The 24,805-nt window shown below is 42.6% G+C and overlaps 1 protein-coding gene across 1 annotated transcript in view; it reads left to right on the plus strand.

Moving 5' to 3' along the window:
- The window catches only part of SYNE1 (spectrin repeat containing nuclear envelope protein 1), a 663,643-nt gene that overhangs the window by 37,620 nt on the left and 601,218 nt on the right, over positions 1 to 24,805 (plus strand). The window contains exon 2 of the mRNA XM_077486324.1: positions 20,582 to 20,889. Within this exon, the coding sequence (XP_077342450.1) occupies positions 20,823 to 20,889 (67 nt within the window). The 5' untranslated portion in view covers positions 20,582 to 20,822. The remainder of the gene's footprint in view (positions 1 to 20,581; positions 20,890 to 24,805) is intronic.

Below are 24,805 nucleotides of genomic sequence, written 5' to 3' on the forward strand. Positions count from 1 at the left end.
TGGTCTCGGTGTTTTGTTCTAGTGATTGCTCTATATTTTGAGCTACTCTCCCTTCTGTTCGCCTCCGGCTCTCCTTGACCCAGGCTCTTTCAGTTTAACGTGGTTCCCCCACCCTCTTCCCCTCTCCTTTTCTCTCTCTTTCTTTCTCCTTCTTGTCCCTCCCCTCCCCCTCCCCCTGGTCAGGCCAGGCTGAGGGGGGGTGGGGGACGCTTTCCTGAACATGCTCTGGCTTAACAATTATATTTAGGCATGTATTTATAACAATATCCTTTGTTTGCTTGGCTCTCCCAGGGGCCTGACATCATGTCCAGCTGGGAGCTATGCCTTTGAACAGGACCCCCTTGGGGACTCCCCCAGGTTCTTCCTATTAGTCTTTATGTTAGTCATGTTTTCAGTTTACACTAAATGGGGTATGATGTGACCTGACATTAGCTCATCCTCGGTCCCAGGTGAGCCATGGGGCTCCGACACAGTGAGATCCCTGTCGGGGTGTCGGGGCACCAGGCCGCCGGGAGAGGGGGTTCATTTATGCTTATTATTTTTTTAATTTGTCTTTTCTTTTGTGCACGCCTAGTACTCCTAGTTCCTTTTCCCTGTCACATCTCTACCATGGTTTTCTTCAGGAGTTTATTTTTCACTTTAGTTGCGCAGGTTAAACTATACTCCTGACCCGCCCCGGTACTAGGTTCTCCCTGCTGTTACCCCTTTAGTTTTATACCTGATGACGGAGTAAGAAACTTACTCCATATTGTTCATGTGTACAACATGTTTTGTTATCTATTCTTTTTTTTATGGCTTTCCCCTGCGTGGGAGCTTCAACTCTGTTATGCCAACTATTTTTCAATAAAACTCTTTTAAACTCAAAAAAAAAAAAAAAAAAATTAAAAAAAAAAAAAAAAAAAAAAAAAAAAAATATATATATATATATATATATATATATATATGTATGTGTGTGTGTGTGTATATAGATAGATAGCTATATACAGAATATATCTATATAAATGTAGCACACCCCCATAGGGACTGCTGATGAACTTGGATCCCCCACTCCTGCACAGCCAGGAATACCATATTGTCACAAGCACCCAGAAAGAGAACAGTCCGTGACTTTGTTTTTGTCATTTGTCTCATGAGATCTCCCAGGGAAGGCTGAAGTGATACCAAAGGATCGTTTTTTTATTTTCTTAAAATAACAAACATGTCATACTTACCTCCACTGTGCAGCTTATTTTGCATCCATTTCTGGGGTCCCTCTTGCGGCTCCTCCCCGCATTAGATAACTCCCTTGGAGAAGTGCTCTCCCAAGGGGGTTACCTTGTGGGTGTGCTCCCAAGTCCAGTGTTCGTCATCCATAGAGGCCGAATGCAGGACTCGGCCCCACCCCCCGAGTCATTGCATTTGATTGACAGCAGAGGCAGCCAATGGCTGCGCTGCTATCAATCTATCCAATCAAGAGCCGAGAACCTGTGGAGAGAGGGGTGACGGGGACGCACCAACAGAAATTCAGGGCTCAGGTAAGTAAAACGGGGGGCTAGGGAGATGGTGAGTGGCATGTGTTTTTTCCCCTTAATGCATAGGATGCATTAAGGGGAAAAAACACAAGGGTTTACAACCGCTTTAAGAACACCGCTGTCCTCAGGGAGACTGGCTAGGTGTGGCAGTCTCCCCCCTTGTTAGACCCCAACAGTGCTGATCTACTCACTCTGGCGTCTCCTGCTTCCGTGCTTCCTCCCGTGTGTCATGGTAGAATCCTTCTAGCACCTGACCCCCGACCCAAGGCAGGAGACACCCCCCAAGATCTAAGGATACCCCTAAGGGCCCACGACAGCCTCCCGAATACTGTGTCTCCATCTTTGACCTGACTGCCCTGCTGGCATGGCCCATGTCTATTTATGGAGTGGTTTTAGTTACCTGCCAGTCTACCCCTGAGGATTGGCTGAGGCTCCATAAATATTCAAGGCAGCCCCTCCTAACCTTCACCCACTAATTCTGGAAGATACTCCAACCTCCTAGACCAGGAGGAGGCACCAGAGAGTTGCCAGTCACCCAGCCCTGAGCCTAAGTAAACGACCCAGGATTCCATCTTAGGCTTAGGCTCCAGCTTAGGCTTAGCCCTGAGCTATACTATGTTTTACCTACTTAAAGCGGGAGTCCGCCGGGACTCCGCGTTTTTTTTTTTTTTTAAAGTCAGCAGCTACAAATACTGCAGCTGCTGACTTTTAAAATAGTGACACTTACCTGTCCAGCGCGCCCGCGATGTCGGCACCCGAAGCCGATCTCTAGATCGACACTCGAGTGCTGCCGCCGCCATCTTGGGTATGGGAATCAGGAAATGGAGCCTTTCGGCTTCATTTCCCGGTTCCCTACTGCGCATGCGTGAGCCGCGCTGCGCAATGAGGACGGTCCCCGCTGCCTCTGGGATCTGTGTGTTTCCCAGCAGGCAGCGGGACACTTGCGGAAGGGGGCGGGCACTTGCGGAAAGGGGCGTAATGTACGCCCTTTCCGCAGAGAGCTAGCCCGGAAGTGGGTGCAGTTACCTGGATTATCCAGGTAACTGCACCCCCCTCCCCCCTGAAAGGTGCCAATTGTGGCGCCGGAGGGGGGGAGGAATCCGATGAGCGGAAGGTCCATTTTAGGGTGGACCTCCGCTTTAACTTCTAATGCCGCATACACACGACCAGGCTTTATGGCAGACTAGTTCCGACGGAATCAGTCCATTGAACAATCCGATCGTGTGTGGGCTAATCCAATTGTTTTTCATTAAAAAAATCAGATGGATCCAGAAATAGGACATGTTTCAAATCTGTTCGATGGACTCAATTCCTATCGAGAATTCATCTGTATGCAGGTACCATGGACCAAATACGACGCAAGGGAAGCTACTGGCTATTGAACTTCCTTTTTTAGTTTAGTTGAGTGTATATATATATATATATATATATATACATATGTATGTATGTATGTGTGTGTGTGTGAATATATATATATATATATATATATATATATATATATATATTTTTTTTTTTTTATTTAAAAAGTACCTTCTATTGCTCTCAGCCTTCTCCAAATTCCTTATTTTTTTTTTGCTAGCTGTTTAATTGGTGGTTACTGTATTTTATTTGACTTTTTTTCAAGTGGTGTGCTTTCCAAGCCCGAGAACTCCCAGCTCTAAGCTAGTGCCATCAACATTACAAAGCCAAATGATGGTGTCACACTGTGAGAGTATATTATTTATTATGATCTATACAAGTTATAAGAAATAGCAAGCGTCCCTTCACTTTTAGGTGGCATTGGGCTTTATAGTTTCATTAGTAAAAACAAAAAAACAAAAAAACATAATGCAACCCTGGCTAACAAAACAGACACACTACATTGATTTTGTTTGACTGGTGCAGTTCGGTGCCATTTATTTAATAATAATAAATCATCCTTTACAATAAAGATCCTTAAGATATTTCTAGAATCCATGGTACATTAAGAATAGGAGAGCAGCCAAGTAAATGCTGGCATATTGGAAATCACTCAACATTTACTGTTCTTTCTATTTAGCTCCAGTTTTCTTTTTACAGTGACTGGCATATGTCTATGAGGACTTTTTACATCCTGTAAATATATTGCCCTAGTTTTGTGTTTGCTAATTCAAGGTAGATGATGGCCATAGAAATCTAATTCCTAGGCAATGCATGTGAAATGGATGTAGGTTATATGTTTTTATAGTCTGTACTCTTATGCCCCGTACATACGATCGGAATTTCCGACGGGAAATGTTCGATGACAGGCTGTTGGCGGAAAATCCAACCGTGTGTATGCTCCATCGGACAATTGTTGTTGAACTTTCTGCCAACAGCTGTTGGCTAGCATGTTTTCAAATATTCCACCAACAAATGTATGTTGTTGGATTTTCCGATCGCGTGTACACAAGTCTGTTGGACAAAAGTCCAAAGTACAAACACGCATGCTCGGAAGTCAAAGCGGTCGTTCTTGTAAACTAGCGTTTGTAATGGAGAATTAACATTCCTGACGTGGCAAATGATGAAATCTCTAAATGCAGTGCGCAATTCTCGTCTTCTTTAATGGGATAACAATGAAGCTGCTTTGCTGGTGATACTGATGGTGTTATTGCAAACAAATTCTCAAAGGATTTTTTTTTTCTAGTCATATCAAGAATAATATTATTATGTTTTTTTTTGTTTTGTTTTATTTGGGCAAGTTACCACAACACCATTATCCCGTAGTTTTTAAGATCAAAGATACAACTATGTTGGTGTCACTTGTCAATTTTACAATGTATTTTTTTAAATGTAACTGTCTACTCCCAAACTGCCATTTAAAGTAAAACACATAGCCAAGTATTATTATAACAATTTTTTTTATTGTGCATTAAAAAAAATTTTATAAATAAAATTAGACATGCTATCTGCCAATAGAACTTACACAAAAAGTGCATTCTATGCATCCAAAAATATAGAAAATATACCAAATCAAATAATTATTCAACCAAAAAAAATAATGTCAAAGCAATAACTCCAAAGCCAATAATAAATAACACATTATCTCCTCCAATTCCGCAACATGTCTGGTTGACATGAAAAGCACAAACTGAAAAGAGCTAAATGAAAAACGCAAAAAGAAAAGTGCGAATCAATGCTCACCAAACTTCTACTAACACGAAATTAGCAGAAGGAGCCCAAAGGGTGGCGCTAAAGAGCTGAAAAACCACGTAGTACGTTTAATACGTCACTACATTAGTAATTGTTGGCCAACAATTGTGTGGCGGAGTGTATGCAAGACAAGTTTGAGCCAACACCATTCGGACAAAATTCTGCGGTTTTGTTGGCGGAAAGTTCGATAGTGTGTACGGGGCAAAGGGCTGCAATTAAGTGTTGATAAGCAAGCCAATAGTGCTTTTTTTATACCCAGATACATTGTATATTGAAGAGTAAGGTGAAAAGTATAAAGGTCGGTTCACACTATTTGCAGAATGGCTCGCAGCAGGGGGTCCGGTGCATCCCCGTTCACCGTTTTACAGCGGTGGCTGGTGTTTTTTTTGGGGGGGGGTGGAAAACAACCATCTCCCCGGTTGGGTCACCGGTTGTATAATGTGATTGGAGGAATCAGGGTCTGAACAACAGAAAATCTGTATGGCTAACTTTATGGCTAACTATCTTTCGTAAACTAAAGCCAGGCATACATTAATCAAAATTCGGGGCAGTCCAGCAGAGACCGGACAAATTTTAGTCCATGTATGGACACCCTCAGCCTAGTCATTGATCCGATTGACTTCAGTACAACCAGCCTGTTGGGTTTTTCCTGATTGATCAGTGCTGCTGGCTATAGCTTGCAGCGCTGATCTTTGTTTTCTGATAGCAGGGAAGGCTCCACGTCAGAACAAAATAGCAAGAGGATTGAATGTGTATTTGGGTAATCAGATAATTTTTTTGCTTTCAATCTTGCGTTGAACACAAAAAAAATTATGAATGTATGGGCTGCCTAAATCTAAAAATCAAACATTTGAGGGACAGTTGATCCAAAAAAGGAATTTTCGGAAGCTATGTCTATAGATGGCAAGGAAATAAATTACTAACGTGTAAATCATAAGCAGACGAATGTTAAAAAATGGAGTTGCTTCTTCACATAAATGCACATTTTATTAATTACAGGTCGACCTCAACTTTAACTTTACAGTGACTTTAGCACCAGGCGTCTGCAAAGTGGAGTCTGCTGCTATTGTGATCCTTTTTACAAATGATATGCATGTTAGACAATACAGTGTCAACACAGAAAAAATAACCTCACTGGACAGTACAAAGGTTTGCGATCTTACCACAGCAAGGTCAGTAACAATACTCTGACCCATTACTCCTGGTGACAGTTGTTAGTGTAAAGTGCCCAAGCTAACACAATTACACCCGTTATTTGCAGTTTATCATTGTGTCAAAGTCACCCATGTGAAAGAGCCCTTGGCAAAACATAACAAACTCACACAGATACAATTAGAAGGCGACTGCTGTGTATTGAGAAGAAAACTGTAATCTGTAAGGACAGCCCCTGCCTTCAAGAACTGCCATTTGTTTACTCTGCCTGTAGATGAGGGTTATAGTATAATGGAGGTGCTGGTATTCATTTGTAGTAATATTTATAAATCACAATCTGATTCTTAACTAAGGCATGTCATTAACGTGTTTTATAACCCATCAGTGGAAATAATGTTCACATCCAAGCGGAGGGTTTAAGCTTGTAGACTTTTGGATGTAATTCTGAAGACACAATTTCCTCACAGTCTGTGGTAAGCATAGGCTGCAGTGTCCACAAAAGGCCCGATAAACCATACATGGCACAGTGCCCTTCACATGGCCCTTACAGCATGGAGAACCATTCGTTTACGTGTCCGGACAGCATGGAACTGCATGCATACAGCGTGTGTAAGGCTATGTTTACATCTGTACGTTTTTAAATGCATTTGCAGATCCACAGAAACACACTACTATCCATTTAGCCTTATTTCCTAGTGGTCCCATTCACATCTCTGTGGTTTCCTGCAATGCATTTTTTGGAAAAGGTTGAGGGGATTTTTTTTTTTACAAGCAGCATAGTGCGTTTTTGGCTCCACAGACTTCAACCAAATTGCAATAAAAAAATGCATGGAGAATGCATGTCTTAAAGCAGCACACCATAATTAAAAGTGCAACAGGGACACAATAAACTTGAGGCTCAAGATACTCTTCCTAGTGAAACTGTACCCCTTATCTTCCTAATGCAGTATTTTGAGTGGGGACATCACAAAGCCTAAGTCACACTCCTCCAGCTTAGCTCTCCTGCTACCTCACTCCCAGTGGCAGAGATCCCGGAGTGCACTGAGCACAGATCTCTGTGCGTGCACAAATTAACTCCTTTACTCACCTGTACCTTCAGCTAGGTCCATGGGGTCTCCATGCTGCAGATTTGGTCCAGAATGCAGGAGGGAGCCAGAGTACTGACCTTCTCGCTAATCACAGGACCTGTCATCCATGCCAAGTACTACTCTCCCCTTGGTTTGCTGCTAAGAATTCCCACCAGTTCTGGTTTCCCAGCCAACTCCTCTGTATGGTTAACCCTTCCTTGGTGGCTTTCTAGCTTCTCTTCTTAATCCCATAGGTGTTATAGGCTCTATTCTTGAGAAATGCCATATGCATTCATGCACCTTTTTAGATAAACTTCAGACCAGGAATGGAGCAGTTAAGAAGACTTTACTGAAAATTTAGTAGAACAGTGCAGCAGTACAGCTTACGTGAGCACAGTACAACACTGACTACCTAAAGCAGGCTTCCCAGGTTCATACCTTCTCCATGGTAACAAGTCCTTCAATGCAAGTCCAATGCTGGTGGTTTCCTAGCTCCATGTGAGGTCCCATGTGGTGACCTAGTAGCGGGGGCTACAAACTCCAGTAGGACTTCATAGTGCAGCAAGCCCTCCCTTGTAATCCCATGTGCAGGACTCTGCCCTGAGCCCTTCTCCAGTATTTAGAGATCCACACCAGGGTGCTGTACTGAAAAAAAACCCAAGAAAGGAGAGAATCACATCAACCCTTTCCTAAGTCAGGTAGTGAAATTATCTGCATAGTGCAATTTATTCAAGTGGCAGCAATACATTCAAGGATGCCCTGTAAGCACCTGCTTACAAGCTGTGGCTGGCCTATTGTTAAGAAGTTATCAGGAGGTGATATCCTGCCTCCTGTATGCCTGTTTTAAGAGGCATTCACCTGTCAAACGTGACACGCCATACATTTTTGCTATGCCTCAAAGCAAAGTGTCATGGCTGCTACAATATGGATTGGGCTGTGTGGCGGTTATTGCCAGGTTTTGACAGGTGGCCGAGGAGCTTTAACCCCAGGGATGAATGCCCAAAATAAGAAGACATTCATCACTGGGCGTATACTTTTCTAAACGTTAGTATAACTTTGTGCACCAGTCAGCCCCAATCAGTTGCCACAGCTTTGAGGCTCTGATAGAGTTCTGCAGGTTGCCAGCAGTGGTGGTGGATGGTGCATCTGTGCCTTCAGCCCACACAAAAACACCAGAATCTCATGCACCAGTGTGCACGAGGCCCAATAATGTTGCAAATTTGTTTGATAAATGTCCCCTAATTGAAGCTGTTGAAAGGTCAACAGTGGTATGTATTTCTATATCATTCATTTGAATGGGCTGCAAATCACACTGGACCACACAAGAAATAAATGCATGCACTACTTTTGAAAAACACGTCCCACCAAATTGCATAGTACTGCTGTACAATGCGATCTGGTGCTCAGAAACGCACTGTGTTTGTGTGTTTGGGGTGCCATTAACAATGTATTGGCACCACCAGCAGAGTGCAAAGGCAATGTGTTTTTCAATGGGCCTTTCCTGCACCACGTTCTGGCATGAACTGACCCTAACGTTGGTTAAAATTGCCAAAAGTGTCTGGAAATTGTTAAAAATCCAGTGCTAATGAGAATTCTAAACCTGTTTGTGTATATGGTGAATAAGCTTGGCAGATAATTCCATTCTAGTCGCAGTTGACCTTGAAACTGTCTAGTAATCTGGCACGTCAGGCATAAAATAAATTAGAGCTAAATTTTTGGTTGTAAAGAAGCAACTCAATTCAACTAAGTTGTCACACTGAAAAATAGCAAGAAATAATGTAAAAGAAAAAAGCATAACTTTGTCTTTATCCTACAATATATCGGTCAGGGTTTGCTCATGGGTCAACCGCAACATTTTTCATGTTCATTCTATTATAAGCAGGGCATGCTTATTTTGTGCGGTGTAGCCACAGATCAGGTACAGACATATAATTTCAGTTTATTCATCTTGAAGGAATTGACACAGCGCTCTTGTCATATATATTTTATTAAATAAGCCTTTCTAAACATTGACTTTAAAAGGCTCCCTTATTGTTTAGAAATTCACTGAAAATAAGCCTTGAGTGTTTTTCATCAGTACTGGGAGGAAGTGCAGTAAGAAGCAAGTTCCCCGCTTGATGTTGGCATTCCATCGATTTATTATGTTATTGCATCCGTAGTCTCTGCTAGTTCACGTTTTAATTTCACTTCTGCCCAGAAGAGAAATATTCACCCCTAACAGAATTGAGCATAGGGACAATTTAAAAGGAAATTATTTAATTAAACCAAGGGAAAATGTTCTCTTCCAGCACAAAGGATAATGCTAAAAAAAAAACATCAGGATAGACATAGGTATGCTACCTTTGCTGATTTCTCATGGCAAATGCAAACTCCTAGGTTGTCATTCTTATCCTTTATTCACTACATATTGAGGAATTGACCTGGAACGACAACAAACCTATGTATGGGGACAGAGTGTTGGATTGATACATACCACTGGACGTATTATCGTTAAAAATAAAGATAGAGATGAACGTACACTGGGTGTGGGACTTTAAATATACCTCCGATGGTGAAAAGTGATAAGACTATGGAGTAAAGAATTTTTTACTTCATTTCAACATGTGAAAAACACATTGAAAGAAGAGAAATTGTCTTGGTCCACGCATAAAATACATTAACAATAATGATAGTGGATGAGCAGAAAAAGTTGGGCAGATCAAGTTAACGATCACTGATATACCTATCTGAGTAATAAAACTTAATATATTTTTTATTATAAAAGTAAAAGGTAACATAAAACTATTGCAATATTTGACACAGTGTTTGGTAAACGAATGCATCAATATCTGGTTCAATGGAACATTTTTTAATGAATTTCCAAGGTCTTCATCAGATATTTTGTTTCTAATTTTGCCCTATCTGGTGCTTCGTGCGTAAGAATAGTTGCTGCACAATTATCGCCGCTGAAAACTGATGACATGACTAGGACGTGATTGTAAAGAGTAGAATATATTTCTTTGGGAAGATAAAACTTATAAAAGTCCAGTAAAGAGACACTGGGGCTGATTTATGAACGGTTTGCGCCATGAGTTGCAGCGCACGCCAATGCGCAACGGCTGTTTTCGTATTCACAAAACATTTGCGCCTGTAACACAGCACAATTCCCCCTTTACTATTATCTTTCCTCCCGTGCGCCGCTATAGATATGGCGCACGCATTATTCAACTCAGAATTAAAAGAAGGTGGAAGGGCAAATATTATGGCGGTAATGTGGGTGATGTGAGGAAGTATAGTTATAACTGTGCAAGTAACAAATATGACCAAAACAGAATGGAAAAGTAACTTTCTCTGAACAAGCCTGCTGAGCCTGCAAATACACCTAGAAATGCACAAGGTCAATTTATGCACTGCGCATGCGCAAGGGGCATTTGCGCATATTCAAGTGCTTTGGTTCACTGCGCCGGCAAAATCTTAGTAAATGTGAAGCCACGTAAAGGCATTTGCATAAGTTGAACGGGCACACCTCTCAACTTGACTTTTTTTTTTTTTGGTTCACTTCTATGTTTTTTTTAAGGCTATTTGCACACAGGTCATGTTAGCATTAAGAAAAAAAATTTAAAACATGTTTGGGGGTCCCCCAAAATTCCATACCAGGCACTTCAGGCCTGAAAATCCACACTGGGCCCTTCAGGTCTGGTATGGATTTTAAGGGGAACGCCGTGCCAAAAAAAAAAATGGCGTGGGGGGTCCCCCTCAAAATCTATACCAGACCCCTATCCGAGCACACAACCTGGCAGGCCGCAGGAAAAGAGGAGGGGACGAGAGAGCGCCCCCCCTCCTGAACTGTACCAGGCCACATGCCTTCAACATTGGGAGGGTGCTTTGGGGTACCCCCCAAAGCACCTTGTCCCCATGTTGATGGGGACAAGGGCTGCATCCCCACAACCCTGGCCGGTGGTTGTGGGGGTCTGCAGGCGGGGGCTTATCGGAATCTGGAAGCCCCCTGTAACAAGGGGACCCCCAGATCCCAGCCTCCCCCCAGTGTGAAATGGTAAGGGGGTACTTTCCTACCATTTCACCAAAAAAATGACAGAACTGTTAAAAATGACAAGAGCCAGTTTTTGACAATTCCTTTATTAACCTCCCTGGCGGTACGATTATTTCGGATTTTAGGTGCTAAAAGCGGTACCATTATTTTGCATGAAAATTTGGCGTTTTATATTGTAGTCCTGTAATTCTTAGGAATAACTCTCTTAAATCTGTCCAAACCAGAGTCTAGCAGACATCCCAGGTATGATAAAGTTTGAAAAATGAAATCATAAATTATAATATAATAAATAACTATAAATATTGCACCAAATAATAATATAACAATAATAAAATTTATTCTATAATGTAATCAAATCAAAAACACTGAAATTTGCTCAGTTGCAGAATTGTCACTGTCATTACTTTTCAGTATTTGATGACGGATCTCCCCACAAATCGCTATGACTCAATTCTGCGAGTGATTACAGTTTATTATCGCTGTTTTCTAGCGGGTCTATACCCTTTTTTGATGTAAAATGACAGTTTGGTTGCTATGGACAATCTCCAGTTTCCAGGCAGAAAGAACAGTTTGTATAATATAAAACTGCATGCAGGACACTGGACAGACCACTAGGGACAAAGGGGATGTGAAATATTTATATACAGCAATGTAATCTGTAAGATTACATTATACTGTATGTATACTGTCTGTTTCACTTTTTGAATTTGGCGCCGATCTCCGTCCCCATGCGTCGCAACGCTCGCAGGGAACGGAGATCGGCTCCGTGATAGATCGAGCGAGACACGGCTCGCTTGTACAGCGGGGAGACAACGCTGGATCCGAGGGAGAAGGTAAGTAAACCTCCTCCTGGATCCAGCGATGCAGTCCTGAGTCTGGCTCGGGGTTACCGCTCTTGGTATAAAAATTCCACCCCGAGCCAGACTCGGGAATACCGTCAGGGGGGATAAAGTCTTCTTCTTTCCATCTTCTTCGGGTCTTCTTCCTTTCTTCATCCTTCGGTTTCTTCCTCTATCTTCTTCTTCCTCCGATCCTCTGCTTCTTGCTCCGGTGTTCTCGTCCGGCATCTTCCTCCACAGCGTCTCTTCTTCCTCACTTCGTTCTCGGGCTGCTCCGCACAATGGGAGGCTCCCGCTGTGTGATGCCACCGGGTCACCGGGTGCCTCCGTTATATAAGAACTGTCAGAAGAAGAGAAGCGTCAATCAGCGGGAGCCTCCCATTGCGCGGAGCGGCCCGAGAACGAAGTGGGGAAGAAGAGACGCAACAAGAACAACTCAACACACGTCCATTAATGTCTAAACCGCTGGCAACAAAAGTGAGTACACCCTTGAAAATGTCCAAATTAGGTCCAATTAGCCATTTTCCCTCCCTGTTGTCACGTGACTTGTTAGTGTTAGTTCTCAGGTGTGAATGGGGAGCAGGGGTGTTAAATTTGGTGTCACCACTCTCTTATACTGGTCACTGGAAGTTCAACATGGCACTTCATGGCAAAGAACTCTCTGAGGATCTGAATAAAAGAATTGTTACTCTACATAAAGATGGCCTAGGCTGTAAGAAGATTGCCAAGACCCTGAAACTGAGCTGCAGCACAATGGCCAAGACCATACAATAGTTTAACAGGACAGGTTCCACTCAGAACAGGCCTCGCCAAAGAAGTTGAGCGCATGTGTTTGGCATTATATCCAGAGGTTTTCTTTGGGAAATAGACATATGAGTGCTGCCAGCATTGCTGCAGAGGTTGAAGGGGTGGGGGGGTCAGCCTGTCAGTGCTCAGACCATACGCCGCACACTGCATCAAATTGGTCTGCATGGCTGTTGTCACAGAAGGAAGCATCTTCTAAAGATGATGCACAAGAAAACCCGCAAACAGTTTTCTGAAGACAAGCAGATTAAGGACAATTTAGTGGAACCATGCCCTGTGGTCTGATGAGACCAAGATAAACATATTTGGTTCAGATGGTGTCAAGCGTGTGTGGCATCAACCAGTTGAGGAGTACAAAGACAAATGTGTCTTGCCTACAGTCAAACATGGTGGAGGGAGTGTCATGGTCTGGGGCTGCATGAGTGCTGCCCACACTGGGGAGCTACAGTTCATTGAGGAAACCATGAATGCCAACATGTACTGTGACATACTGAAGCAGAGCATGATCCCCTCCCTTCAGAGTCAGGGCAGTATTCCAACATGATAACGACCCCACACACCTCGTAGACAACCACTGCCTTGCTAAAGAAGCTGAGGGTAAGGGTGATGGACTAGCCAAGCATGTCTCCAGGCATCTGTGGGGCATCCTCAAACGAAGGTGGAGGAGCGCAAGGTCTAACTTCCACCAGCTCCATGATGTCATCATGGAGGAATGGAAGAGGACTCCAGTGGCACCCTGTGAAGCTCTGCTGAACTCTATGCCCAAGAGGGTTAAGGCAGTGCTGGGAAATAATGGTGGCCACACAAATTATTGACACTTTGAGCCCAATTTGGACATTTTCACTTAGGGATATACTCACTTTTGTTTCAGCTGTTTAGACATTAATGGGTGTTGAGTTGTTGAGTTATTTTGAGGGGGCAACAAATTTAAACTGTTATACAAGCTATACACTCACTACTTTACATTGTAGCAAAGTGTCATTTCCTCAGTGTTGTCACATGAAAAGATATAATAAAATAATTACAAAAATATGAGGGGAGTAGTCACTTTTGTGAGATACAGTACTGTAAATACATGGGTATAAAAGAAATCCTTGCCATATACTGTATGCATCCAGTATTTAAACAAGGATGCCATAATTCTCATTGGTACAAAAAGCCAGAACTGATTATGATTGAACTGATAAACATATTATGATGTTTAAAAGATAATTTCCGTTGAATATATTGAAGAACATTTGGAAACAATAGATTAACTACTGTTGCTCTCCTGATTTGTATCATTCTATGTTTCATTTTCTTATTATTATACAATCTTTGTCAAAATATATAATTTGGTCCATGTAATGCCTTTGGCCTTGTCATGTTCAGGACTCATTTTTGTCCTTGTAGTGATTTAATTTGTCATATTCATATAAAAAACATTATTTTTTTTGTTATTATTATTTCATGCTCTCTTTTGTCCCTTAGTAAAGGACATTTTACCACTCATGTTTGTACACGTATTTGTTCTCCTTTATTTAAAATTATTGAGACAAAAAAATAAAATAAAAAATGAACTGCATTGGTTGTTAGAATCTTGAGTAATATTCTTATGAATAAAATGTTACACTGTGTGAATTTCCAGTTCTCTGTAAAGTTTGTTACTTTGAAGGTCAGTGGAGATATTTCCGTTGTGCTTGGTTGCTGGCAGGTTATGTTATATTCTGGTTTCTAAAGTCTCCTGAGATCTCCAGACATCTTCTCTAAAATCCGTAGCTTTCTCCGGTGACATCACAACACAAAATTAATGTGTCTAGGATTGGGGTCAGGTTACAAGTTAAATCATAGGTTAAATGTTAATGTATAAATGCACTTTTGATAATAATAATAATAATAATAATAATAATACACCTAGAACCCCTTCCCCCTAAGTCTTATAATTAACTGTCCTTGTTTCTTTAAGATAATCGCTGGAGAAGCCAGCCACTGTTAGTATGCATGATCCCTGGGAATTACAGACCAGTTAGCCTAACATCAATAGTATGCAAGCTCTTGGAGGGGATGATAAGGGACTATATACACGATTTTAGTAATGAGAACGGTATGATTAGCAGTAATCAGCATGGATTCATGAATAATCGTTCTTGCCAAACCAATCTATTAACCTTCTGTGAGGAGGTGAGCTGCCATCTAGATAAAGGAAGGCCCGTAGATGTGGTGTATCTGGATTTTGCAAAAGCATTTGATACAGTTCCCCATAAACGTTTACTGTACAAAATAAGGTCCATTGACATGGACCATAGGGTGAGTACATGGATTGAAAACTGGTTACAAGGGCAATTTCAGAGATTGGTAATAAATGGGGAATACTTGGAATGGTCAGGGGTGGGTAGTGGGGTCTCCCAGGGTTCTGTGCTGGGACCAGTCCAGTTTAATTTGTTCATAAACGACCTGGATGGGGTAAACAGTTCAACCTCTGTATTTGCAGACAATACTAAGCTGGGCAATAACTTCTCCGCAGGATGTGGAAACCATGCAAAAAGATCTGAACAAATTAATGGGGTGGGCAACTACATGGCAAATGAGGTTCAATGTAGAAAAATTTAAAATAATGCATTTGGATGGCAAAATTATGAATGCAATCTATACACTGGGGGGAGAACCTCTGGTGGAATCTACGATGGAAAAGGGCAATGCCAAGCTGCTGCTAACAAAGCAAACAGAATATTGGCATGCATTAAAAAGGGGATTAATTCCAGAGATAAAATGATGATGCTCTACAAGACTCTGGTCCGGCCGCACCTGGAGTATGCTGTCCAGTTCTGGGCACCAGTCCTCAGGAAGGATGTACTAGAAATGGAGCGAGTACAAAGAAGGGCAACAAAGTTAATAAAGGGCCTGGAGAATATTAGGTACGAGGAAAGGTTGCAAGCACTGAACTTATTCTCTCTGGAGAAGAGACGCTTGAGAGTGGATATGATTTCAATATACAAATACCATACTGGTGACCCCACAATAGGGATAAAACTTTTTTGTGGAAGGGAGTTTTTACAAGACTCGTGGCCACTTATTAAAATTTAGAAGAAAAGAGGTTTAACCTTAAACTACGTAAATGGTTCTTTACTGTAAGATCGGTAAGGATGTGGAATTCCCTTCCACAAGCGGTGGTCTCAGCGGGGAGCATCGTGAGTTTAAAAAAACTATTAGATAAGCACCTGAATAACCACAACATACAGGCATGTACAATGTAATACTGACATATAATCACACACATAAGTTGGAATTGATGGCCTTATGTCTTTTTTCAACCTCACCTACTATGTAACTATGATAGGCAGCCTCTCAATATCAATAAATGCACATTCTTTACATGTGTGTAGGTGTGGAAGAAGAAGAGCCAAGCTTGGAGACTTCAACAGATGCGGCTCCCAGGGAGTCACATTGCAAACATCTCGGAGGAGCAAGCACAGTTGGGTCGGGGGGGGTTTGCTTGAGGGGGAGAACGGTTGCCATTTACATTTTGAGGGGGGGGGGGGCGTTGTATATGTAAATGCATTATTTTAGGGTTTAGGGATTCAAGCAGGGGAATATTAAACTTACTTAGAACTTTTACAATATTTGGACAGCTGGTCAGGATTTACAATTGTCCTTGATGGTGAGAGCTCCAAACTGAGCGATTGAAGGTTTATAAAATTATTGCATGGTTTTAGGTTGTTAGTGGTGTTCCCCAAGGTTCAATTTGGAAACCATTACTCTTGAACATGTGTATAAACAATACAGCATTTGGGATTAAAGCCCAACTTAAGTCAAAATTTTTTATTTCACTTTGGATAGACCAGGAAAGGGTTGGAGACTCTGTTAGGTTCCTTGCCATCTGGGTACATATTGGGAAGATTTCCTTTCTCTTCCCATCAGGAAAGGACAAACCCATTTGAAGTATGCCTCCAGTCACCCCGCTATTCCATTTACATTTTACAGAAATGCCATCACTGTGAGAGGTAAAGGGACACCACCAGAATTGGTGTCATGTGTACCCAGGGGGCTGAACGAAAATAAAACTGAGAGACTGCCCCCCACCAGAATACACTGATCAGCGCTCACAGCCATTGGCTGCCAGCGCTCATCGGCTACTGATCGGATGCTGGTTTTTCATCATGTCTCTTCGACAAAGGCTGGTCGTTGGACTGGCTTCTGTCGGACAGGCAGCTGTACACACTGTCTGAATGTCGGCCAGTCCCTGCTGAACAGGCCACTATTCAGATCTTGTGTACCCAGCATTAGAGGGCTGTCACTGTTAGTGTAACGTAACTAATAAAGTTTAAAAAAGAGCTGTAACTGGAGCTGTTGGGCTTTAACAGCCATTTCTATTTTGTGCATTCTAAAAGACATGGTCCTGTGTTGGCAGGAAAGAAAGTAGCTTGATTCCCTCAACACAGTCAGTGTTAATGGGGGAATCCCTCCTGCAGGGCCATTGTGTTCTCCCAGCAGGGAGGGGGAGCTGTCCCCATTGGGAGAACACAGTGATTATTGCTAGCGACTATAACACCTGCTAACAATAACCTCATGTAAAATTTGGCAGGGTGGTTGTCGTACATGGTTCAAATCTCAGCCAGTTTCTGCTGAATCGACCAATATTCAAACCATCTATGGCCACTTTAAGACTACATTCACTGGGATGTGCAGGGTCCTACAGTGCGTATGTTTCCTGCACCCAGGAGTTGCAGGTATTACGTACTGTATGCTGATAAACACAGATCTGAGCATGTACATGCGCACAGATACAGATAAGCACCCCTGATTTTGCATGCAAATGCATGCTGTACGCCCATCTAAGAGATTATAAGAGATATGACTTTTGTCTTATGCCGCGTACACACGGTCGGAGAATCCGTCGGAATGCATCTTATCGGACCGTGTCTTCAGATAATCCGACTGTGTGTGGTATGCATCGGACTGATTCCGTCCGAATCTCCGTCGGACCCAATTTTTCAACATGTTGGAAATATTTCCCAACCAACTGGGCCGGTCGGACGTAATCCGATCATGTGTAGAGAATTTTGATCGGACCAAGTGCCACGCATGCTCAAATCAAATTCCTACATCAAAGCTATTGGCTACTAGCCTGAATCTAGTCCTATCGTAATGAAATTACGTCATCACGTTCTGAAAGATCGGATTTTTCGACAACTTAGGCCGCGTACACACGGGCGGACTGTTCGTCCAACTTTGTCCGCTGAACAGTGTTTGGGCGGACAGTCCGCTCGTGTGTGGGCTTTCAGCGGACAGTTTCAGCGGACAGTTTGACGAACAAGGTTTTACGGAATTTCCGAAAAACTGTCCGCTGAAACCTTGTTTCAGCGAACAGTCCGCTCGTGTGTAGGCTTGTTCGTCAAACTAAGTTCCGCGCATGCTCAGAAAGGATTTACACGCCGAAAGTTATAATGCAGTGTATAGGACGTCGTATTTTTCGTCCCGTCGTACGTGCCGTTCACGTCATCGCGCACGGTTTCAGCAAACTGTTCGTCCGTCGTGTGTGGCCATGTCCGTCCATGCTAATTTTGAGCGGACTGTTTGCCGAAACTGTTTGACGGACAAAGTTGGGCGAACAGTCCGCGCGTGTGTACGCGGCCTTAGTCTGACCGTGTGTATGCAACAGTTTTGGACACAATCCGTCAGACTAAATCTGACGGACAAAATCCGACGGATTTGGTTGTGGAAATCTCCTACCGTGTGTACAGGGGCTTAGTCTGGATCAACTGCTGTTTAGTTTTGAATGGATCAGCAAGGTGCTATGGAGACCTTTGTCTTTTTTTTTCTCTATGTTGCTATGGAGTTTAAAAAAGGCTGAGGTTACCGAAATAATATTTGAATATGTTAGAATATGTCAAGTAGTCTTTGAAATTTTAAGCAAGCCAATTTCAGTTATTTCAGATTAATCAGTAATTTGTAGTTATATTCTTTTTCACTCTGATACCAGGAGCGAGCCTCTATGGCTGCAGTGTCCTGAAATGTGGCCAGGAGATGTCAGCACTAACTGGTGTTTTTTTGCCAGGTTTCTGGGGCTGCAGGAATTGCCTACAGTTATGCACTTACCTGTACCTTGCTAAGTGGTTAAAATGGTATTCAAACCAAAAACAAAAAAATGTATTATATTGCAGCCTATCGATCCTTAGATGCGATGGCTACATTCGTTTTCTTTTATTAGACCTTTTTTTTCCCCTTTATTTTCACCTGGTGATCTGGCTAATAAATCTGTTATTTTTGAATTTTCTTTAACAGACCTAGCTGTACAGCAAAGATGACAATTACAGGGCTGAGACAAACCATTTACAACTAACAGGGCTGCTTACAATGGTTATTTATGTATAGCAAAGAGCTGTTGCCGGCAAGGCCGAGTCATGCTGTGTGTGCTTATGGATGTACACAGCCTGGCTCGGGACTGAACGCACATCTGCAGAGGAGTAGCCGAGACATCCAGCGAGGCAATCCAGAAAAGGAGGTCACTTATTGGGGCCACTGCACAGAGCAAGTATGACATATTTATTTTTTAGAAAAATAAAGTTTTATCCCTTACAACCTCTGAGGTAAAGATAGAAACTGGTCGGCTGCCATGCACAGCTGCTCCAGTTTTGTTTGATTACAGCGATTGTAAATAAAAAATAACATGTCTATACTTACCTGCTTTGTGCAATGGAATTGCACAGAGCGGTGGCGAACCTTCTCTTCTTGAGTCCCCTGCCAGAGGTGCTGGCTCCTCCTCTCCGTCCAATGCCCCCCACCGGCAGCTGCTTTCCATGGGGACACTCATGCGTGCCCGCTCCCGAGCCCCGCTGCTGCGTTCACTGACACAGACAGTGGGACTTAGCCCCTCCCCCCACTCCCTCGTCACTGGCTTTGATTGACAGCATTCGGAGCCAATGGATCCCGGTGCCCCAGCCAACCCAATGAGACCCAGAAGTGAGCCGAGAGAAGAGCTGCAGATGCGCACAGCGCTGGATCGAAGAGCTCAGGTAAGTTAAAGGGGGGAGGTGAGGGGGCATGCTGATGCTTAAACATTTTTTACCTTAAAGTTCCCACAAAAAAAAAAAAAAATTAAAAGTCAGCTGCTACAAATACTGCAGCTGCTGACTTTTAATAATCGGACACTTACCTGTCCCAGGGTCCAGCGATGTGGGGGATCGAAGCCCCGCTCATCTCCCCCTTCGCTCGGGGGCACCGGCATTTTAATTGTTGGCACCCGGCTGTGGATTCACAGCCAGGCACCCACTGTGCACGCGCGAGCCATGACTGCCACCTGTCACGTGTCCCAGATGATTGCCTAGAGGGGGGGGGAGGAGAGCTGATCTCCCTTCCTGCACCGAGGGAAGTGACGTCAGGAGCCCAGGCGCCGAAGGAGGCAGATTACGAGGGACCCCCTAGCAACAGGCATTAAAGAGGTGAGTCAAAAAAAAAAAAATTTCTCCAAATGTTTTTTTATTTATTTTTTCATGCACATGAATGATTTATTTTTTATTTTTTGGGTGGAACTCCACTTTAATGCAAGGAATGCATTAAGGTAAAATATGTTTAGGCTTTAGAACCACGCTTCTGGTCCAAGGTTATTTTCTTAAAAAGGCCACGTTAGCCTTCAACATAACACATTTTTTCATCCACTGTAAAAAAAAAAAAAATATGGCCCTTCATACTTTTCAAAAGTTTATGAGTGTAACTGATAATTGCATTTTGTTTTATGCAAACATAGCCACGTGTGGTTTTAGGCAGGATAAAGAATGCATCTTTGTTTATCCTACAGAGGATTAGGATCTTTGATATGAAATATATTGATTGATAGAAGACACGGTTCTCTTCATTTATTTACAGATATTTCACTCAACAGACCGCAGCTACGGCAAATGCGCTTTCAACAATAATTGTTTCCTTGGCACGATTCGCACCATGTATCCTGCCCTGACAATCTTTTGTCAGAATTGCTAATGAGATTACAGGTTTTACTGTTGCAAGAAACCATGCAAGTCCCTTCTAAATCCTGCCTCTCTGTCTTTTCAGGCAGCTTAAGCTGTTGGTAAGAAGGACAGGACCCATAAGAACAAATTAAAGTCGGCATCGGAGTCGTGACAGGTCTGCTTTTGTTTGGGTGCCAGACATCAATGACGCAGGCGTCAGCTGCTGTGCGGGGATAGAAGGTAGATGATGCTCCGGAGGAACAACTCGAGAGATTTTCTAACATCCTAACAGCAAAACTTGGTTTGAACATACCTTTTTAGTGAAGGATCCCAGCAGAGGCATCATGGCTACCTCCCGGCTGGTGAACAGGAACACAAGGGACATTGCAAATGTGATGCAAAGGTTACAAGGTAAGTGTCACCTAGCTGGTACAGTCTATGTTCAGACACAGTTAAGCATTGTATAATGTGATTATAAACCCTGCTGGAAGTATTATGGGCTTTTGTGTGTTGGCTTACTGTTCTGACTATTCTTCTGCTGTATCATTTCTCCATAAGACATTATTCTATGTTCCTAAATTAAGCCCTGCTAAAAATATCATGAACGCAGCAACTCTGTAAATCAAAAGCTGTAAGCGAGAGAAAGCAATAACTTTCAAGATGAAAGCCCTGGCTGTTGATTATATACAAGTATCTGGTACTACATAGAGAATGCATAATTTAAAAATACATGAAGTGTTCAAAATCATAAACAGTATTCAACATACTTACAGTCATATAAACCTGCATTTATAAACCAAGTATATAATACAATGCAATCCATAAAGAAAATGTAGAATTAACTAAGCAGTGATCATGTTGGGTCATGAAGCAAAGTCATCAGTGGCGGCTTCTTTTTTTTGGGGGGGGGGCAACAAACACCCCCCCCCCCCCCGGTCCACACTTATCCCATCCAGGTCGCAGCTTCCCTGGCTTCTCCTCCTGGCTAATCCAGTCTTAATATCCGCCTGATTGACTGGGGGGAGAAGCCGGAAGACAATAGCGAACATTGACTTGTCTATATTCCTATCACAAACTTTCTGGAAAATAAGGCTCAACAATAGTAGGTGCTATAACGATTACCAGCTGGATCCTGGAAACATCAAGTGTACATATTCGCCAGCACACCAAGGATCCACAGTCATCGTTCAAAGGATTTTATTGCAGAGAGATCACATCACATTTGCACTTGTCTCTGTGATGTGATCTCGCTGCAATAAAAACCCTTGGACGGTGATTATAGATCCTTGGAGTGCTGGTGAATATGTACAATAGCGAATATTGATTCGCTAATGTCAGAAGTGGGTGGGTACTGCACCCCAAACCCAACCCTTTTGAAGCCAATTAGAGCCTCAGGCTCTAACCATGTGCTTCAAAAAAGAAATCAGAGAAACCTATGAGTCCGGCTCCCTGCATGGAGATTAGGGGGCCGCACATGGAGATTAGGAAATGCTGGGACATTTTTCTTGATCAGCAGCTGCAGAAAATCAACTGCAGCCACTGCTCAGGATATTTTGACAGTGGAGAGTCCCTACTGTCAGAATACAATATCTCAAAAGGGAGGATTGCTTTAGCCACCTTGCTTATGTGGATGGAGGAATCTGCTTTTTTTTTTTTTCACTCAGCCTGCTGGCTGAACAAAAAAAGAAAAGATCCATCTTTGGACAGCTTAAAGTGAATGTAAACCTTCCACATATACCCAGCGAAGTGAACAGCCTTAGCCCTTGTACACACGGTCGGACATTCCGGCAACCAAATCCGACGGATTTTGTCCGAAACTGTTGCATACACACGGTCGGACAAAGTTGTCAGAAAATCCGATTGTGCATAACGTGATGATGTTATTTCGTTAGGACGGGACTACGTTCAGTCTAGTAGCCAATAGCTTTGGTCTAGGAATTTGATCTGAGCATGCGTGGCACTTTGTCCGTTGGAGTAGGCTACACATGATCAGAGTATGTCCGATCGGAGCATTTTGTCAGAAAATTTTACCGGCAAGTTGGAAAAGTTGGTCCGCCGGATATTCCGACGGAAACAGTCCGATGCAGACCACACACAGTCGGAATATCTGACAAAATGGTCCGATAGGACACATTCCGTCGCAATCTCCGACTATGTGTACAAAGGCTTAGAGGATACACAGAGATGAAACAAATTCTCCTAGATAGTATTTATTTACTTGTGTATCTGCAGTCCTATCTTTCCTATAAAATAATAAAAACAGTGTAGCGCTTCAATAATAATAAATGTAATCAACATAAATTATAAAAATAATAATGATAAAACAGAAATCGCACAGAACTAGATGTCTAAAAATAAAAGTCCAACGTTAGGCACTCATTCCACTGTGTTGATGGCATAGGAGTGTCCAAACCCTCACAGGGAAGGAAAATGGTCTACTGAACGAATGTGTTCATGCGGATAAACTTGATTGTAAACATCAGTGAAAAGTAGATAAATACTTCTTACCGGAACAGTTGGACTCACGCAGTCATATGACGGTTGAGTCTAAAAGGCTTGAGGTCACAATCTGGGACCAAGGAGTGTGAGGAGAGAGGTCAGTTGAGCTGGTGGAGGAGCTCCAGGCGGTTGTAGGCTCAATAGTGGATCCTTTCAGATGGAACATCAAAGGTCAAGCTCAGACGCAGCCCGTTGTACCAATACTCCAACTTCCCCCGAATGGGGAGGGGGGTGTTTATGAAGTTTTAAACCAAAGCAATGGAGAAAAAGAAAAAAAGGCTCCACATGGTGCGGGTCAAACGATATAAAAACGTTGGTTTATTAAAGTCAAAAGGTAATGAATGACTTGGTGATCACATAAAAAACAAAATGAACTTAAAAGCAATGTGGGGTACCAACAGCTCGCCCGACGCGTTTCGACATATGTGTCTTCAACTGGGGCATGTTGGAACCCACCACATTGCTGACAAATATATAGAGAATGAGAGAGAGGTTCCGCCTACCAAGAGGCGGGAAATCCAATCTCAGACAGCCTCTTAAAGCTACAGTGTACAATTTAGTCATATCAAAGTATACCAATTCAGACACTATAAGCAAATACAAATAACATTTAAGAATATCACTCATACAGACTGTTAGATAGGTATTGGTGACAATAACATCTAGAAAATAAATAGAAAGTAAGCCACCATGCTAGCGCATGGATAGCACTAAATAGATTACATTGTTCATAGCCTAATCAGATATATAGATGCAGGATGATTCAATTCACTTATAAAGCATATACAGAGAACACATCAAGCACTAATACATAAAGATCAGACCTGCGTTGTTGATTATACATAAATCACATTATACCTTTACCAGAAACTGCCAGTTTACATTTGCATTGTTCACAGCCTCATCAGACTTATGAATTGCAGACAGCCCCAATGCACATACAGAGCGCAAACAGAGAACACATCCAGTTCTAGTACAAAAAGTCAGGCATGCACTGTCGATTATACATAAACTGCATTATACTATCCCTAGAACGAACTAATTTGTTTATATTATATCATAAATAGAGCTGTGAGATTCTCAGTGATAATGTCTAATAGAGATCTATCATTAAGTAATTTAGACGTCTCTTACTTGTTGTACCAGCAATGTGTAAACTGGAGATGTGCATAAGTAACCATGGTGATAATTCATACGTGATGATCAGTTTTGTAAAGTTCAGATCAAATAATCTGAAGTGTCATGACGTATGATGACACAGGAAAAACTAGACCAATCACTCAATGTGTATATCATGTGGCTAAATGTGGGAGTGGTTGAGAAAGGCTCACATCTATGGAGTAGAGGCGTGTATATTTGCATATCATTAAGCAAGAATGTAAGGAGAGGGTGTCGTTCAAAGCTTGGCGCCAATTACTCCTTGTTATGCGTTCCACGCTGCGGATCATAACAAGCAACGTGAGCGCTTATAGGTGCATGACGACGAAATGGGGCGTGTGTGTACAAAACGTCGCATATTACGTAGTCATGCAAAGGAGTGAAAAGGGGCGTGTAAACGCAAACGTCACGCTCTATATCTCTCCACGAAAGTATAGGGAAGGGGGAGGTATTTAAACCTGGCGCCAATTTTACACATGGAGAGCGTCACACGCCGCTGGGAGTGGCCGGCAGCAGAAGGGCCAATCCGAGGGTGTATCACTCTACACATGCGCCATGACTATTGACGTAATTACGTCATGTCATGCGCAGTGGTGGATCAAGGGTAGATGCAACAAGGTAATCGCGGGGAATATAAAAGACGTGACAATATCACGTCACGTCCAATAAT

The sequence above is a fragment of the Lithobates pipiens genome, unplaced genomic scaffold (assembly GCF_037356315.1).
Source record: "Lithobates pipiens isolate NorthernLeopardFrog02 unplaced genomic scaffold, aLitPip1_a1.2 Scaffold_18, whole genome shotgun sequence".
NCBI lineage: Eukaryota > Metazoa > Chordata > Amphibia > Anura > Ranidae > Lithobates > Lithobates pipiens.